Here is a 19,025-nt window from a genome sequence, read left to right on the forward strand (position 1 = left end):
CTGCCAGCCCCCTTGCTAAAAGGGTCATTGGGCAGACGTGGGGATTTTTGGATCTTGGGAAGGGACCTTCAGAAATGTGGCCTTAGGGACAACCACTGAGTTGTCTGGGCTTACTGCAGGTGCTGGGGATGGGAGGTGACCTCGGCATCTTCACCAGCTCAAATTTCTGTTTGAGAGTGAGCCCTAAAGAACTTATTTTTTAAAAAAATAAAAACCCAGCAGAGGCCAGAATGAACCAGGTTGGCTCCACACAACCTTCCCTGTCATGCACTGATGAAAAAAAGCACATTGGACACCCCTGACTCCAGCCTGGGGCACAGGTCACAGAGGACTTAATCTCATATCATAGTAAGAAGATGAGTAAGGAAAAGTATTGCTCTGCTACCCAAGAAATAGCAAATACTATTGATAAATAATGTCAATAAAGTCAAAGTACTTAATACTTTTTTTATTATTAGTCTTCAGTTAATATACTGCTGCCAAGCAGGCAGCCAAGAAAGGGAATGAGATGGAGGAAAGCAGTGGTTAGAGAGCACCTGGATGAGGTAAATGTTTTCAATCTCATTGTGCAGGAGGAATTTCACCCAGCACTGGCTGACGTTTCCTCAGAACGGTAAGTGGTTAATTTGAGGAATTTGTGACAGACACGTCAGGGCACCCCAAGATTAAAAAAGGGCAAAGAAGTTCCTGTCCACAGGAAAGGGAGGATGAGGTGAGCCAAGGGAATCACAGACCAGTCAGCTTAACTTCAACTCTCCTGGAACAAATAATCAATTTATTCATAAGCACCCAGGAGATGGCAATAAGATGAGAGGCAGCCAACTTGGAGTTGTCAAAAGCAAGCCCCACCAAACCAACCCACCTTCCTCCTAAAGCAGGCTGTGGGCTCTGGGGTGAAAGGAGAAGCTCCAAATGTGCCGCAGCTCAGCTCTGGCCAGGCTTTGGCACAGTCTCACGCAATGCCTTCCTAAACCAGGCAGAGAAACTCATTGGATGAAACTAGTAAGGACTAGTGGCAAAATCCTGTGCTATTCTGGTCTTTAGCAGTGATTCACATTCCAAAGGAAAGGCTGTACCAAGTGAGGGTGAGCCAGAATCCAGCCCAGGCACAGGCTCGTACATGGCTTTCACATAAATTATTTGCCTGAAAGAAGAAAGATTAGGTTTTCTAAACCTGCAGATGACCCAGAGCTGTGTCAGGCTGCAAGTAACACAGACAACTCTCCCTAAAAATAATATAAAAGAGGCTTTATAAAATAAAATAAGACATTTGAATTTCAGGTGTGCTTGCTAATAGCATCTTGGAAAGACTGAATATACATATAGATGAGAACAGTCAAAATCCTTAGCTACACATCACCCTAAATCAGGAAATTGCTTTCTACCGGAGCACTGTGCAGAGCTCACCTCCTGATTTGTGCTGTCTCTGCAAAAGGGGAACCACAGCATCTTTTATTTTACATTTTTATTTTCCATTTTTAAGGCCCCCGTTTCACCTCAGGCATGCTATAATTCACATTGGTGACAAAGAAATGTGAAAAGCCTTCACCATGTTACCATCAAGCCTGGAGCCTCCATGAATTGGGAATTCAAATATATTTTGACCCTTGCTTGGACTGGAAGTTGTGGGATGAAAATAGGCCCAAATTAGAGTCAATCCTGAGAAAACTTTAATGGTCAAATACCGATTAATATAACAGTGTTTTGTAGTTTTAGATCAGGAGTCATGAGATTAAGTAAAAAAGGTACCCCAAGTTAGCTTCCCCATTCTTTCCCATTAAAAAGTTCACAGTATTTTAACAACTGCTGACAACACTAGAGGAGGAACTGACATGAGGAAAATGTACTCAGGAAAAAGCATGCTGAGCAGGATACCAGGTATTTTTCTGGAAGCTGATTTCTGCTGACAGCATGTTACACTCCCTGCCAGACTGGTACCTGCCTTACTGGCAAGGCTTCCTCCCATACATGTCTGTATTTTATATTACCAATGAACGTATGGTCAGGTAAAATTAAAGGTCACTTGCTGATGGGATGTTCCACCACACCTTGTGAGGTACCTGGATGATGGGTACCATCCAAAACACCAGGGTTCACAACTGGCCTGCTAGCGCTACAGCTTGAACCCAAGGCTGATTTAAGCAGAAGTTACACCTATACAAATGATAACAATGTGGGAAACATGGTTCTTTCATATCATCCATTCTCAAAATAAAAACACAAGCATCACCTCTCTGCCTTGCACTGGATAACCCAAGCAGATGAAGATGAACTGGACTCGAGCAAAGGCTCTCACCAGGCTGGGCAGGCTGCAGCCTGCTCCGGGACCACATCAGGCTCCAGGCTGTGCTCCCCGAGGAAGCCTTCCGTGCTGTGCTCGGCATAACGAAGAAATACAGATGTGAATTAAAACCCCCAAGGAATGATGCAGGTCAAATTACATTGTTTATTTTTACCTTTGTTTTAATGAACTGATTCCCTCGCTTCTTGTTTTTCTGATTTTCTGTTGTTATGAATGGGTGAACGGGTGCACTGGTGGGAAAAATACCCTTGGAGGACTACTAAAATTAAGTTGTAAATGAATTAGGGTGGCAGTCTTCAGAGCTGAGAACAAGATTATTCAGAAGTAGCTGGGCTTACCCTAACCACCCCTTCTGCTTTAGCAGTGGAGGAAAACTGGGCTATTTGTGCAATGAGGACTATACAGACAGTAAATGTTAATACATTTAAAATAAGCTTAAGGTTTAAGGAAGATGTGTTAAAGGAAAGTTACTGTGGAGATGCCTATCGCATTACATCCCCAAACAGAGCTTAGGCAAGATTACTGCATAACCTGAGTCATACAGCTTGGCAAAAATCCAAAGGCAACTGGACATCCCCCTTCAAAGTTGAGGAGATCTCTCCTGCAAAGGGAGGCTATATATCCTTATATCCTTTGAAGACCTCCATTCTTCACCAGGGCTAGTCCCTGCACCTGCCAGAAAGCTTGCTGAGGTTTTAGCCTGAAAAGACTCTGCTTCTTCCTTGAAATCTCTCTAGACAAGATTGAATCCAAGTAATTCCTTCAGTGGCAACTTCACAAATCACTTTGATAGATGGGTATATAACCTGACGACTGATCATTTGAATCTATTGATTTATTGAATTGATCTTAATCATAATCTCAGTTTGATCACTTCATTGGTCTGTCTTTAATTAGCTTAGTAGAAATAATGAATTGGTCTTGCTCAGGTGTGCCTTCATCTGCTCATCCTTTTTAATCGCCTCTGCAGGGAATATGCAAGGTAGGTTTTACCCTATTGAATAGTCATGGAGGTCACAAACCTGAGGGCAGCAGTAAATTCGGGTAGGGCATATACAGGCAGCTCAGCTCTGCAGTTCTCCAGCCAGCACCTCCCCCCCCCCCGCTGTGAATAAACTCATCTCCAAGCATGTTTGGTCTCCAGCATCTTCCAAAGACACCCTGTTGTACAGCTGAACAAGGCAGGTGCAGAGGGCTTCATCTCAGAAGCAGTCAAACTTTTTAAGGACATCTTTCTCCATGCTGCACCACCAAGGAAGAGAGGACAGGGCACCCTGGGCCCCACAGAAGATGATTTATCCTCCCTTAGCCTCCACTTGTGATCACACACTGGCTCTTTTAAAGTCCTTAGGGAAAGAGCTGTGACTGAAGTAAACTGAAAGAGAAGGTGAGATTTTGAACCGTAAGATTTTGAATAAGACATGACTGGGATCCTAAGCATCCCATTCTGTTCTTTATTTTTCTGCATTATCATAATTCTTGGATACCAGGAGAGATCATGCTCCCCACGGGGTAGGTACCACACAAAGGTCTTGATGGACTTTTATGTGAGATGGATGAGTGGTGGAAGGAAAGGAGCAGCTAAAATCCCACAAAAAGGCTCTTCATCGGGTATTTGCACACAGATGGTTAGAAATTTCGAGCAGAAGGGCTGAGACTTCACATTTGGCGCAGGATGGGAACAGAGAGAGAAGGAACTGGCCTGGTGCTCGTGGAGTAACCCACCACCAGAGCATGTGCTCCCACTGCTCCGGACATCCAGGTGACTCTTCTTTCAGGACTGATGCTTTCAAATTCAGGTCAACTGCACAATCACAACAGAATCAGCAGCAAAAAAGCACATATTACAGAGGCCATCACAATGCAAGTGAGTAATGGCTGCAGCTTTCCTGACCAGTCAGCTAGTCTTGTTCTTTATGGATGCTGCTATCTGTTAGCTTTGTGAGAAGGTCAGAACACATAGCCCAAACTGGCTTAAAAAATTATAAACAAGCCTTTTTTTTTTTTTTTTTTTTTTTTTCTTTCCAACTGGAGAAGCTGTTAGAGGCCTGGTTTTAAGCCAATTTAAGTCAACAGCAGGATTTAATTGGGCTTTGTTTCCAGACTTGGCGGCAGCCTTTTTAAAAATCATTCCTTTGCTTTTAATCAAGGCTCATCCCCATCAGATTTTAATCACTTCTTCCTAGGTTAGACAGTGGGATGGGTGGATGGCTGTCACTGTTGCAGTCACATACCGCTTGTGTGTTCCTGGCATTTGAAGCCAGGCTGCTTCACTGTTTCCACTGCTGACTGTTTGCAAACGCAGGAATGGAGCTGGGAACGAACAGAGCGATGCAGAGGGAGGGGTTTGGTGGCTGGGCTGGAGTTAGTCACCGCTGACTTCCATTTCCAGATGGTGAGGAAGGACTCAAGCCATTTTAGGCATTTTCTTGGACTTCCTCCTTGGCTTTTAATTGAAATACCCAGGAGGGACGGAGGAATCCACAGGCCCGGTTTGCACTGATGTGCGATACTTGTGTGCAAGCACTGATGCTCTCGCCCTTTGCATTGTGGTGTCAGGCCACTGTTGTTAGCCCTTGGCTCAGCTCCTTTGCACAGGAACAGGGAATCTTCCACATCTCACCTTCTGGAAGCTGACGCACTCCTCTGCGGATAGAGAGATGCTCACCTCAGTGCAAATAATCTTTAAAGGTTTTTCTTGTAGGGGCTACCTATGCCAGGGTGGCTTGAATATTCTAAACAAAACACATTTAATTTCTATACCCCCAAGGTATATAAATATACATATGCATTTATACAAATATATCTGTGGCAGTGCCACAGATAGGAAGACACAAGAACCAGCAAACTGCAAAATCACAAGAGGCCTCAGGCACCTCTGTTTCTTTTCAGTAGGAATTCAGATGCCTACATCTAGCAGAGCAAATGAAAAAAAGCCCTGTGCAGCTGCCAAGACAACCAGCGCATCCAGCTGCCAGACTTTTCGCTATGCTACTCACTCCGGTGTGTTGAGTTTTGCATTTCCCCTTGCCCAGAAGCACTGTCCTTTTTACTGGAGCAGCTGTTAGGGACATCACTACTAAGAAGTCCCAGGGGAGGCAGGCGGCAGGCACACCGGGAGCACATCCAGCATGGCCACACAGTCCCCTCTATCCATTTCCAGCCATGGGGCCAGTGCTCACCACACAGGGCAGCAGCAGCAGAAGCTGGGGGTTGTTGGTGTTGCAAGGATTTGTTGTGTGTACAACCCTTTTTTCTTCTGCTGAGACAACTGATTTTTCTCTGTCCAGGGGAGCTCAGTGCCCTGGTCTCCCAGGGAAACTTCTCCTGGGGCTGGGTGCTTGGCCCTGCAGCACCACACAGAATGACCATGGCCAAGCCCCTTCATATGGGGCCTAAACACCTGCGCAAAACATTTGCCCATCATATATACCATGGTGAAAGAACCAAACTTTCTGTCAGTTTGTGATGCTGACTATGGATCTCACGCTTTGTGGTTTGCTTTCCTTGTTTTCATAAAGATCCTTCTTTAACAGCAACAAGTTTGCAGTAGTATAAATATTGAGAGGAGTAACATCAGCCTTGAAACTGTTGCTGTTCTGATCACGAGAAAAGCTCTCCATGTTCCCCCAGTTATCTGATAGTTTCCTCAGCTCTAACAAAAGATAAACAAGTCCTTGCTGCCAAAATATCATGCCAGCCATGACTTTTACTTTTCATCAGGGCCTGCTGGTGTATGGAAATTTTTTAATGTCTGGTCCAGCCTTCTCAAAAGTTTTCAGCTTGATCCCAGGTGGTTGCATCCTTACTGCAGTGCCTATGCTGGACCAGGTGACCAGCTCTCCCCTGACATCCCACCAACAGGCGTGTAACCTGGGGCACGCTCTGTCATCCCTCTCCCGTGCCTGTCCTGAGATCAAAGGGAAGGGGTCTGCGATGGCAAAAGAGGTTGGAGTAAATATCACAAATCAGCTCATAAACCAGCCCTGCTCTGCAGAAAAGATCTTTCCAGGGTTTCAGACAACATGAGAGCACTAGGAAGAAAAGCAGCTGCTGGGGGCCGCTACAGCTTCTGCCTTCTTGCTGCTCTCTTGGTGGCTTTTAATAGCATAGCACCATCAGGAGCTGATGCTCCCTTCTCCAAGGCTCACAGGACTCGTGTGTGGGGTGGTCAGAAGATATGAACAGAAAGTCCAGGGCTGCCTGATGTCGGTGTCCCTTGATAAGAAGAGACCAAAAGGAAAAAAAAACCCTCACAGGCATTGAAACGTGAGGGTTTGCGAGAGAACTTCTGGGAAGAAAAGTGATAAGCCCACATAAATTAGGAAGGTAAGGAACTGAGGATTAACCCTATTGTTTTACACAGAGTCATTGCAATAGAATCAATCAGCTTTTGGTGTTTGTGGTTAATTATTGACTTTTGTCTGCATGTAGAAGGAAAGCACTCATGAAGGCATTGACTTTTCTAGCATGCCAAAAAGCCAAGAAAGTAAAAGATCTTTTTAGAGAAAAACAGAAAAAGCAAAACACCCAACCAGACCTATATTTCCTGTGGAAATTTTTTCTTCCATGGTAACTGTAAAAACAGCTCAGATTGTGTTGATTAACCAAGTGTATTATTCCGTGAACAACAGGGTCCCATTAGCTCTGTCAGAAGGCCAATACCCTCTGTACTGAAAACCTCTCGATTCAGTACATTTCTCTGCCACCGAGTAAATTCCTGCCTGACCCCATCTAAGGAATCACTTTATATCTTGAAGCATGAAAACTAGTAAATCGGAAAAAAATGTTACTTCTTCCTTCTTTGCAGACATCAAACAACACATTGCAGTTCAACATATAGAAGAAAGTTGCGGCAAGTAAAAAAAAAAAAATTAAGGAATACTACATGAAAAAAACAGCAAAAGAAGGGAAGATATAACAGAAATAAATGTATTCTGTTCTTTACAAGCACATGTGTGGACAGTGGACTTGTATCTGTGGGACAATTCCGGAAACAAATGAAAAGATAAGTTTTGGCTTTAAGCTCAGCAGATTTCAAAGCACATTGTTTATACCTTCTGCAGTGCAATAAAACTTATCAAGAACTTTCCCACTGGATACCAGAGTCAAAAGAAGCAAAAGGAATGTGAACAGCGTGCTTCCTCTGGATCGTTACAGTATATGTAATTCTTTCAGCATAGATTTCCCATGTTAGCTTGAGCTCCATCTCACAATGATAATTTTTAGCAGATCATCATAAATATAGTGCCGAGCTGACCAAGTTGTTCAGAAATTTGCCATCATTTCACTCTCCACAAGCTCAGAGCGCACAGCAAGTTCAAGGGCTCTGAATTAAAAATATTACACTCACTCTAGAACCTCTTGCTTGTGTCCCCATAACAGTCTGGGATAAATCAACTGCTGATGTAAATGCATTAATTACAGTGTAATTTCATTTAGAAGAATCAAGAGTACGACATTTTAATTTAATGAGTCAGATGTGCTTTCTGCAAGGAGGGAGTAGCATCACCTCCCTGTTACAGAGGGGATAGCTGAGCCTGGAAAGCAAAAAGCAGCAATCTGGCCAGCCCTTGGTAAGGCTGGGAGAACATGCTCCTATTCCACATTTGTGCTTTCAACATGAACAGGACTCTGAAAACAATGTATGAAGTTACATACATTTCAGAGCATGAGATCTGGCTGTAGATCACCAGATCTCAAAGCTGCAGTACCTCCTAGGCAGAGACTCTCTCTGCTCCTCTCTTGAGAGGTCAAATTTTGTCATCTTTTTCTATTTCGTTCTTGCAAGGGCAGACTCCATGGCATGTTTGTTAGGACTATAATGTTGCATTCGCTAATGAAATAAAGTGGGCTTTTTAGAGAACTTTTAAGCAAAAACATGTGTTCCAGGGAGGAAACATTCTTCTGGTAAACAGCTGAGCCCTTAGCATTTAGCAACATAACTCTGTGTTTGCAGCTATTGAAAACTGTGTGACCGAGGAAGCCTGTGTTTCTGGGGCCGAGGACTGAAAGCATTTTGCTTGCTGTCAGAAAGCCAGCCCTTTCTTTTATGCATATGCTAGATGCAAGAACCAGCTATTGGATGGTTACTTCTTATGGTTTTAATAAAATTTGTCTTGTATCAAAACGCTGCTGGGTTTTAATGTTGGTGCTGCACTGAGCTATGTTCTCTGCTCCAGCACAGCTGGCTCTTGCTTTCCAGAAATATAGCTGTGCGCTGGCATTACTTGCAAAAATTGCAGCCTTAAATCATTTCCTCAGCCCTCTGACCTGTGCCGGGAAGGACCCTCCACACACAGATCTCCCTGCTGGTATGGAGAAGGGATCGTTCCTCCTTTGCTCCCCTAGGTTGGTGCTGTGGGAGCAGAGAGCTGTGGTGGTGGGAGGTAGCTGGGGAACAGGAGAAATCACCTGCCAGACACAAGCAGCAGCCCTGGAAAGCTCAGGGAAGAAGATGTACAGCTGGAAGCTGCAGGCAGAAACAAGACTGAGAAGATGGGAGTGCCCCGTCCCCAGCTCCTCTCCCCCATTCCACGAGCCTCCCTCGTTTGGAAATGCTTGCGCGGCTGCAGGACTGCGGGGCAAATCCTGCTGAATGGGACTGGGGAAGTTTTATTTAGTATAAGTGATTTCCCGAGCTGTGTTAGGGACGGGAGGAGGTCGGAAGGGTGACTTTGAGATCACGCACCGCTTCTCCGTTCAGCAGCTGGAAGGGGAGGCCACAGCCTCGGCTCCCTCTGAGCCGAGGGAGATGACTATCCCATTCCTCGCCTGCTTCTCTCGCTGGAGCTGGGATGCCGAGTTCTGGGCGTCATGTTGACCCCTGCAGTGTGACGGGATCTTATCTTATTCTTTGTAGACCTCAAAGCAGCTCCTCGAGCTTACAAATTTCAGTAACTACCCGCTCAGACCAAACAAGATCCCATGATAAAAGTTCAAGGCCCTACATTCTTCTTATTGCTTTTCTGAGCAGATTCTCATTTTAACCAGACTTATGGTACTTTCAGCCAGTTATCTCAAAGTACATAATGACTGCTGTAATTACTGGCAATAATGAGCTAATTAATTCCTCTGGGTATTATTTTCAAGGGATAAATACTACTGCCCTTGCTATAAAAATGGGGAAACTGAGGCAAGGAGGGGCAGTTGTTGGGTAAATAGGTTTATTTTACTTTTTATAGTATAATCCTTTCCTGGTTTTATTTGTACAGGTTTATGTATTTGCTTCTTAGCATGCTTTGTGTTCTATTATTGTTTTCCAGTAATTTTGTCTGTTATTGTTTTGGCAGACAGCATTTAGCAATAGTTGGTCGTGTGTATGTACTAAGGTTCATTTAAGAAAATGGCAGTGGTTTTGGAAAAAAATCATAGATTCTGATGGGGTTTTTTTGTTGCTTAGATATATAATTAATTTATCTTAACCCTATTTTCCTGGAGTTTCCTTTTTCTTCCTCCCTTTCTTGTTTTAGGTGACCTTTTTCAGAAAAAAACACAAATAGAATTGTTTTCTATTTTCCATATATTTCAGCTTGCATTTAAGTCTCTAATATGGAAAGCTAACTGAATATGACTTCCTAATATGTAAAGAACTAAGATATTCCACTGGTTGTGAAGCTTGTAAGGCAGAGGTATGGTTTTACTAACGTATCAGTTAATCACTTATGTCTGTAATTAATATTCAGAAGATCTATGCTGGTTTGGTAGCATTTACCAAAGAGTGTATGTTTCTCACAGATCAGGTACACTTCCTGGAACTTGTTCAAAGGGTAGATAGACAGGTAGCCAGAGCAGAAGGGCAGCCATACCAAAAAAAAAAAAAAAAAAAAAAAAAAAGACTTTATTTTGTTTGTCAGATTTTTCTTGTGCTTGACAAAACTAACTGATCCATATGATACTCTCTGGAGTAGCAAATAACTACCTATTTCTTTAACTTTTATCTCTCAGACTGTGCTCCAGCAAGCACACGTGTGCTTAGTTTTAGTATGGTGAAGTAGAACAGCGTGATTTCAGTGGAACTATGTGCTATATAAAACAAGCACACATGCAACTATTGGTAGAATCAAATCTCTTGATAGGAACTAGTGTCACAAAACTCTTATTTGAAACATCTGCTTTGCTCCAACCTTGTTGTTTAGTAAGGGCCTGACATCTAAAAGCATTTAGGTGTTTATGCGCACCTTGTTGTCTTTATAAAGCTGGCACTAATTCTTTATTGAACTATGGATTAATGGCCTCTACAGAGTCTGAAAACCTTATATAGAATTATTTCAGTCAACTTTTAATTCTAAGGAGACTTTAAAAAAAAGTTAAAATTAGGCTCAGCTGTGTTTTAAAAAAATGCTTCACAAGCAAGGGAAACAGTCAATCTGACAAAATAAATAAATTGAGGTAACACAAGACTTCTGTAACTGCAGTATTTGGGGGAACTTGGTAGCAATAAGAGGCAAAAAGCCTGTGAGAACCATAACATCACTTCCAAGGTGATGCTGTTAGCCCCGACAGCTAAAGCGCTGAGACTTTCTGCTCTCCAAACTATTTCCTTATTGCTTATTTGTCCTTGCAAGGCTCCCTTCACCTCCCTTTTGAAACATACAGATTTGTGCACTGCCTGTGGCCCCAAGAATTTTCTGGGAGGCTAACAGGTGTACAATCTCCAAGCACTTTTGGAGTGTTTTGAGCATAACCCTATCTGTATTTTTCCCTTTTGTACTGGTGGACACAACAACAACCCTGCTTGAAATAAAGTCCAGACAAGGGAAGCTGAAGTGTGGGAGTGGGTGGAGGGAGCTGGTGGGTGACTGTTCCAAGGCTGGAAATCTCTGCTCACACCTTTTCTCATGGTTGCACTTATTCTGGTGTCCAGGTTAGGCTCTTCCCAAACACCTGCTTCGGTTCTTACACACAGGAGCGTGGAAAATTCAGGCCCGAAGGTGGCTGGCGAGAGAAGTTCTCGCCAATATCCCGCTTGGATCAGATGGAACTCGTTGATCCACTGAAAACATGGGCATGCCTGCGTGTCCCGGCCGCTCCCGCCCGGCCATGGTGCGCGGCCGGGGGAGCCCGGGCGCACCGCAGGGAGAAGCTGTGATGGGCCATTTCCTCGCTGATGAGCACTTAAAAGATAGGGAGGGAAGTCTCGGTGGGTCAGTAATCCTGACCTTCAGACAGCCCGGGGGCTGCATGCCTTGCCGAGGGCAGCCCGGCCGTTACTTGTCCTCGCCGAGCCGGCCCGCCCGGCCCCCGAGGAGCCGGTGCCTTTGCAGGCTGCGGCTGTACCGCGTAACGCCTCCTGCCTCCCTCCCCGCTTCTTGGCATAAAGCGTGGGTTTTGCGGGCTTCTTTACTCCTTGGGATAAAATATTTTGGGTTTGTCTCAGGGGTTTTTTTGTTATTTATTTTCTGTAACATCGCTGGAAACCTGCGGCAGCTCTCCCCCCCCCCCCCCGAGCTGAGCCGTACGCGAAGCGTGTCTCTAGGTCTCGCACATTCACCCCCGCCGGGCCCCGGGGGTCGGTGCGGCCGCTGACCCGCTGCCTGCGGCTGTGGGCACCGTTGCCATCCCCGCTCCTCCTAGGCCGTGGGGGCTGTACCCCCGCCCGGCCGCCCCGGGGCCTGCCCGCCCGCCGGCCCAGCCTGCCATAGCTGTGGCGCAGCAAGGCCCGGCGCCGGCGGAAGGAGCGCCCCGCCCGCCGGGAACCGGCCGGGCGCCGGCACCCGTGAGGCAGCGCCGCGGCGGGAGGAGCCCGCTCTGCCTACGGCCTCCCAGGGTGGCGGATACCGGGCAGCGCGGCGGGGCCGAGCGACCCCCTCCCCCGGGCCGGCGCCGCGCACTTTTCTGCCGACAGAAAAGAGCGTGAGGGGAGGGGAAGGAGGAGGCAGAAGGAGCCTTTTTTTTTTTTTTTTTTTTTAATTACCATGAAATAGCTCTTCGCCTTTAAGGGGCGGAGCCAGGGGGTTTGCGGAAGAACCCGGCGAGGGGCGGACGCTGATTGGACGGGCGCGATGTCGTGACGGCTGTCGGGCGGTTCCGCTCCTCTACCCCCTCCGCGGCACGCCAGCCCCCCGCGTTCCATTGTTGCGCCAGCGCCGCCGGGTCCCGCCCCCAGGCCTGGCCCCGCCCCCTTTTTCTCTTGGCTCATTTCCGGCCGCCGCCGCCGCTGCTCGCTTCCCTCCGAGGACTCGGGAGAGTGAAGAAACAACAGCCGCCATTTTGTTTGTGTGTGAGCGACTGAGGGAGGGAGCGAGAGCGAGAGGCCGAGCCGGACGGGGCGAGCCAGGGGGAGGGCAGCGCAGAGACCCAGGGGCCCGGCCAGGGGACGGGGACAGAAGCGAGGAGCCGAGACGCCCCCCCCCCCCCCCCCAGCCTGCCCGCCCCCTCTATCTTCTCTCTCTATCCTTTTCTCTCTTGTCTTTTTCCGCGACTTCTTTCTCGCCTGTGCTCCCCTCCACCCGCGCTTCTGCCCGCTCCGCCACACGCCACAGGAGCGGCCGCAGCCGGGCCGCTGCCGAGCGCCAGGCAGGGGCAGTAGGGAGCCTGCGCTCGGCCCCCGCGCTGCCTGCGCCGTCCCGCCCCCCCCCCCCCCCCCCCCGCCGGGGAGCGTCGAGGACCCCCTCCCCCTCCCGGCTATTTAACCCACCCCGGGGCGAGTCCCCCGCCCTCCCCCGGCGTAATTTTTCTTCTGTTTTCTTATTTTGATTTTACCCACCCTCGTTTTCTCGGAGGGGTCGCTGACCGGCCTCCCCTCCCACCCCGACTACCAACCTCTTCGCTTCCTTCCCCACCCTCGCAGAGGCGAAGAGCGAGTCCCCGCCGCGCCCGCGCAGCGGCCGAGGTTTTTCCCCCTCGCTTTCCGCGCCCTGCACAGCCCGTGGGTCCGCGGGAGCGGAGACGGGCAGCCCCCTCCCTGCCCGGCGCCAGCGCTCGCAACCATCCTCGGCCGCCCGGGAGGGGGGAAGGTAGGCAGAGGGGGGGAGGGGCCGGTTTCTTCCTCCTCCTCCTCCTCCTCCTGCCGCTGCTGTGGGATCGGCCCCTCTGCCTGCGCCGGAGGGGGGGGGGCAGCTCGCTACTGAGAGCGAGAGAAAGAGGAAGGGGAAAGAAGAGAAGGGAGGGGGGGGCAGAGAGGGTGTTGAAACCCGCCCTCCACCTTCCCATCCTGCGATCGGTGCTGCCTCCATCAGGACAACAACCCCTCCTCCTTCCCTGCACAACAAGATGTGAAGCGGAGACTCCTGGGACTTATCCTCACCCTCCTCATCCTTACAGCTCCCCTCTCTGCAGCCATTAGCGACGGGCAAGGAAGAAGCGAGTGGAGCTGGGGACCCCGCACACGCCTTGCCTCTCGCCCCACCACCTCCCCCCCAGCCCTGTCGCTGGTGGTGGGTATTTTTTTGCAGGGTGGTGTTGGAGGGGGAAGGAGCTGCTAAAGGACGGTGATCTTTTTTTCTTTTTTCCTCCTCCTCTCCCCTCCTTCGCCCGCCTCCTTGTGGCGATGAGGAGGAGGAGGACGGCGCCGAGGAGGAAGAGGCTGATGGCGGCGGTGAGGAGGCAGCAGGAGGAGGAGACCCCCCGAAGGATGAAGATGATGGTGGCGGCGGCAAGGAAGCACCAGCAGCACAACAGCCGGGATTAATTTTACTGGGAAAAAAAAAAAAAAACCAACCAACCAAACCCCACCGGCTTTTTTTTAATTTTTTTTTATTTTTTTTTGGCGGGGGTTATACCTGCTCTTCCCATCTTTGCTCAGCCCTTTCGCCTGGGGGAAGAGGCCTCTTCCCCTCCCGCCCCTGCTCCCACCTTCTCCCTGCCTCTCCGCTGCCGCCCTCCCGGAGCCGAGAGGCAGAAAAAGGGGAACTTGCCCCCCCTCCTCCGCCAGATCCTCCGCGCTCGCTCTCGGCGTTATTGTTGTTCTTCAGCTGACTCGGGGCCCGAGAAGAAGGTGAAGGTTTTGGGGTTCACCCCCCACGGTCTCTCTGCTCTGAGTGATTGTCTAAAAAAGAATTAAAAATGGCCGAGAATGTGGTGGAGCCGGGCCCGCCTTCAGCCAAGCGGCCTAAACTCTCCTCACCGGCGCTCTCCGTGTCCGCCAGCGACGGCACAGGTCAGTCTCGGGGGCCCAGGCCCTCCCCACCTTCGGGGCCGCAATTACAGCTCTTTTCTCCCCTCTTCTGCCTAATTTTCCTCCTCCCTTTTGCTGCTGTTAACTCGTGCTTGCCTTAGTCCTTTCTATCTGCCTGTTTCTCCCGTTTTCGCTCCGTTTGAACCTATTGGCATTAATAGCATAGGAAGGGTGTTCGGATGTTTCAGCCCTTCTATTTTTTTGGAAGTGATTGAAAGCAAAGCTGTTCAGTTTATTGTGCTTTTGATCAACTGCAGATAAGACTTAACAGTTTGTCATTTTCGTGTCTTTCACAATAGTAGTTATTACCGAGCTCTTTGCTAAGCATGTACCTTTAATGCCAGTTACAGAAATACGAAATAGTGCTAAAGATGATGCTTTTCTACACTTTATTGTTGAATTACGTGTGTACATTCGTACACACAAAATGTGTCTTATTTCTTGTTTTTGCATATATACAAGGGGTTTTTTACAGCTCTGTTAGAAACAAGATTTATTTCTCTGCCATTTTTCTTTTTTTTCTTCTTACTTGCAGTCTGCGTATTTGATTTACAGAAGAATATCTAAAAGCTGTTTTTCTGATTCAGGTAGACCATCGGCTTTAGGGGAAAAAACCCCAACTAAAACCAAAATCCAGATCCCAAGCTTGGGGCATAAGGTTAAGCGAGACTTTTTACCTTCTTAGAAATTAAATGTTATTTCACCTTATTTGCATTAAGAATCAATATGGAGTGTAGTTCATCTTGCATCTTCCATTTCTTTGCTGGGAGAGCAAAATGTCTGAAATTCCCCTGTAGAGTTAAGGGCTGTGGAGGTAGGGGGGGCTTCTCTGCAGTCCTTCAAAGGTAAGCTAGAGGTTGGAAATCTTGGGTGTCCCAAGCCCTAGCAAATGTGAAATGGTTGTACTGGAAGGGGGGAGGGAGTAACAAAGGGCTGTTCAGCTTTGTAATGCTTCTTGTGAAGCAGATGAGTATTTGGTGGCAATTATGCTGTGAGAGTACTTGGTTACCTGTCCCGCAGGAGTTTCTTTGAACTCACTTTAGATCTTGGCCTATGGGATATGGAGGAGGCTTCCTCCTGTCAGTTTGGTGAGTAGTGGCATTTCCGAAGCCACCAGTGTTCTTGTTCAATGCAGTTAACAGCTGGCAAGAGAAAGGAGAAGGGTTGGTTGTTTGGGTTTGGCTTTTGGTAGTGGTTGGGTGGTTTTTTTTAAAGCTTCTCATTTGACTGTAAACAGGAGGCTTTAGTAGCCCGTTCTTGGTTTAGCAGTGGATGTGATTGACTTCAAAATTTTGGGTTTTGCCTTTTCTGTTCTTGGTGAATGATGTATTAGTTTTGAAAAGTTTGTGTCTAACTTTTAGACCATATTAGATAGAGGCAATACTATGTTGTAACTGGAGGACATAACTATTCCTAGTATCAACAGGTCTCTAGTAAGAGAGTAGAAGAGTGTTGGAGAAGCTGCTGTTCAGCGGGAGCTAGTTGTTGGTTCTTTTGTGCAACACTTGGAAATTGGTACTTAATTCAGTAGTAACCATTTTTATTTTGTCTTAACTGTGGTTTTCATGCTCTGTTTAGAGAGGTGAAATAAAAATGTATTTTGTGAAAAAAGTCCTGATACTTGAAAAATATGGAAGTTAAAGGCAAATTTTGGTTCAGATGAGCACACATCTAAGACATTTGTGATCAGTTGTCTTGTCACAAATTGGATAATTTTTGAATTTATTTTGGTTTAACAGATGCAGATTTTCACAGAATACTTAAGTCTGTTTTAGTTGTTCACTTACTGGGCAGCTTAATAAAAACTTTTTACAGTTATGGTAAAACATTAGGGATTGTTTCAGTAGTGTACGAACGGGATAACTTTTCTCAAAGTGATTGCGATTGTCATCACCTGATAGCTATGCAGAGGTTTATAGTGGTGCAAACACTTCATATATGCTACATAAATAACTGTTAAAGGATTCCTGTTCTGGATTTTTTTTGTTGACAACTTAACTGAATTTGGGACAGTTGCACTTTCTGTGTTTTTTGACATGATGTCATATCTGTTTCTCATATCTGTTTCTCTAATTAAATAATATCAAACCTCTTCAATTAGTTTTGAGAGTTGTATTTTTTCATTTGCTACTTGAGAGACTTTTTTTTTTGTCTCACTTTTGCTGTTGTGGGAAACTGCTTTGGAGTTTACGTTTTTTCACTAACTGCTCCTTAAATTTGCTTTGAAATAGTGCAATCAGCTTTCATTAAGGAAATTCCACTTACAGAATCTGTTATATTGTCCCCACTCCATAGTTAATTATAGAACATAAATAATATAGTGCTTATGTACTTACTCAGGCACTCTTTTTAAAACTGTTAGAATCACAGCATCATTAGAGAGGGAAGGAGAAAGGTAATAAACTTGCACTGTTGATGACACTTTTTCCAGCACATGGGCATAGTGGATCTTTCAGTGTTTCTTTTGCTAGTAACTTTTTGACTAATTTCTTAATCTGAAATACTGTTTTAGCCTGTTAGATACCAAAAAACAATAACTGACGAGATAACTTTATTTCCAAACTTGCAGACGTTAATTGTATTTATATTGAAGACTACGTCGTGTCTCTAATTCACTCATGTTTTCACTGTAGACTCGGATCATAGTGATATTCTGGGCTCGGAATGTACTAAACTCAGATGTTGGTGTTTTTCTTTTAGAAGTCAGCAAAGATTGTCCTAATATGCTTGATTTATTGGCAGCAGCCAGCTGCATTTCTCACTGCTGTTGGAGTGCTGCATCCCTTTCTGTCTTAGAAGTCTTAAATGGTTTCTGTATTCCCTGCTCAGAATTTGCTTTGGCATAGAACATACTGTATTGGTATAGTTTTGAGTTAGTTAATTAATGCCAATTCCTTCTTTAGGAGGTGAGAATAACAGACTTACAGGGCAACCAAAATGTTTGTAGCACATCTTGTAACAAACATTTATCAGTAATTTAGAAAGTCTTGGTATTGTCAGTGTCATGTAGGATATTATAATTTTTGAATGGTCTCATTTTTCTTTTCTTAAATGTTGTGTGTCTAAAATAGCTTCAGGAGCAGGACTGTGTGGATTCCCGTAAGCTGCTAGAGGATTTTCTACATTTTTTTTTTTTCTATTTAAATGTTATGTTTGTTGCAAGGAGTAATGGTAATAACACAGATCTTGTCCAGGTGTTTTGAGGGCCGTTACAGCTCTGCAGTGGGGTCACCTTTTGTTGGTATAGTATCCTTAGTACAGGATGTGAGTTTGTGACACTGGATGCTTGCACAGCTCTTGTGTACTAGCTTTGTTACACTGACACAAATACTTTGCCCAGTGTAGCTGGGTTTGCTTACTGTTCCTTAGTGTTAGAAACACTATTTTGATATGTTGCACCTAGTCTACCAAGACTTTTTTAAACATTGTATTAGCAAACTGGTGTATAGCAGCCTACTCAACACCTTCCCTTCCCCCCACCGCCCCCCCCAGCCTTCCCCCAGTATAACAGAATAATTTGAGTCGATCTTGAAGTTACCTTCTTGAGTAAATGAGTGGAAGTCTTTAGTATACAGTTGTAGCTGGATGCCTTAAACCTGTGTGTGTGTGTACATATATATATATATAATTTGTGAACCTGTCAATTATTCCTGCAGTAATGCAGGTGCCCCTACGGATTTCTGTGTGGTGTATTCAGGAAGGGAGAGTTTAATCATGTTTTACAGCCCCCTCCACCCCCCTACCCCCAAGAAAATCTGTTTTCTGTAAACTAGGAAAGCTTTTTGGGCTTTGAATTCAGAACTGCTGTGTTTTGTCAAGGAATAAAAATGGAGTATACTCTCTGCTGCAGTGTGGTTGTATGGTATCATGTCTTTGGGTTGCTAGATCTGAAAATAGGATTTTAAGTGCTTAGTGTTTCTGGCATGTTATAATGTTGGAAGTCAGTTTTCTACAATTAGTTGGCATGTGTGTTATGTCAGAGATCAGTGTGCATATTTGTGGTATGTTCCTTAATATCCTTTAGTTTACTATATCCAAAAGTCTTGTTTTTCTGAGTAATAGCACATCTTTAATGTCTCTTCCAGTACCCATCTTTTCTAAAGTTTGTATGTTCCTTTTTTTCTAGGTAAATGCTTCTGACCTTTAAAACTTTACTCTCCCTTACATCAAAGGTCTAAGACTTGTAATGAAACCTTGCCTGGGCTACTGCAATTTTGACTGATACTCATCTTTCATTTGTTATAAATGTATTGGGATGTTTCTTTGCTCAAAATGAATCATATTGATCTTGTCTCACTGCCTTTTCCAGAGGCATAGGCACTGCTTTCAATTTTGTTTTCAGACAGTTTATGGGTGTTTTCCCTAGTGTTTGTATATCCTACTTTTAAAATTAAATACTTTTCACAAGTCTGGTTTTTGGCTGGTGTTGAAGACCAAGTCATTAGTTACATTCAACTTAGAGCCATCAGATAGATATTGTTGTCCTGTCTTGTTGAGAATCACTTCTTTGCTCTTTTTTTCCCCCAGAGTATTAGTAGTTATGAGATGAGAGATGCCTTAAAACAGTTTGATGGATGCATATACTGTAAATAGAGTATTATATCA

General features: G+C 45.7%; 1 protein-coding gene across 2 annotated transcripts in view; it reads left to right on the forward strand.

Annotated features, from left to right (window-relative positions):
- The first annotated feature begins 11,642 nt into the window (after positions 1-11,642).
- Positions 11,643-19,025, forward strand: part of EP300 (E1A binding protein p300) — a 65,968-nt gene continuing 58,585 nt past the window's right edge. The window contains exon 1 of one of the 2 annotated variants that reach the window (XM_055711236.1): positions 11,643-14,402. In XM_055711236.1, coding sequence (XP_055567211.1) covers positions 14,309-14,402 — 94 coding nt within the window. In that variant the 5' untranslated portion in view covers positions 11,643-14,308. The remainder of the gene's footprint in view (positions 14,403-19,025) is intronic. The other variant, XM_055711235.1, reaches the window with a different exon arrangement.

This window comes from Falco cherrug, chromosome 5, assembly GCF_023634085.1.
Source record: "Falco cherrug isolate bFalChe1 chromosome 5, bFalChe1.pri, whole genome shotgun sequence".
NCBI classification, from domain to species: domain Eukaryota; kingdom Metazoa; phylum Chordata; class Aves; order Falconiformes; family Falconidae; genus Falco; species Falco cherrug.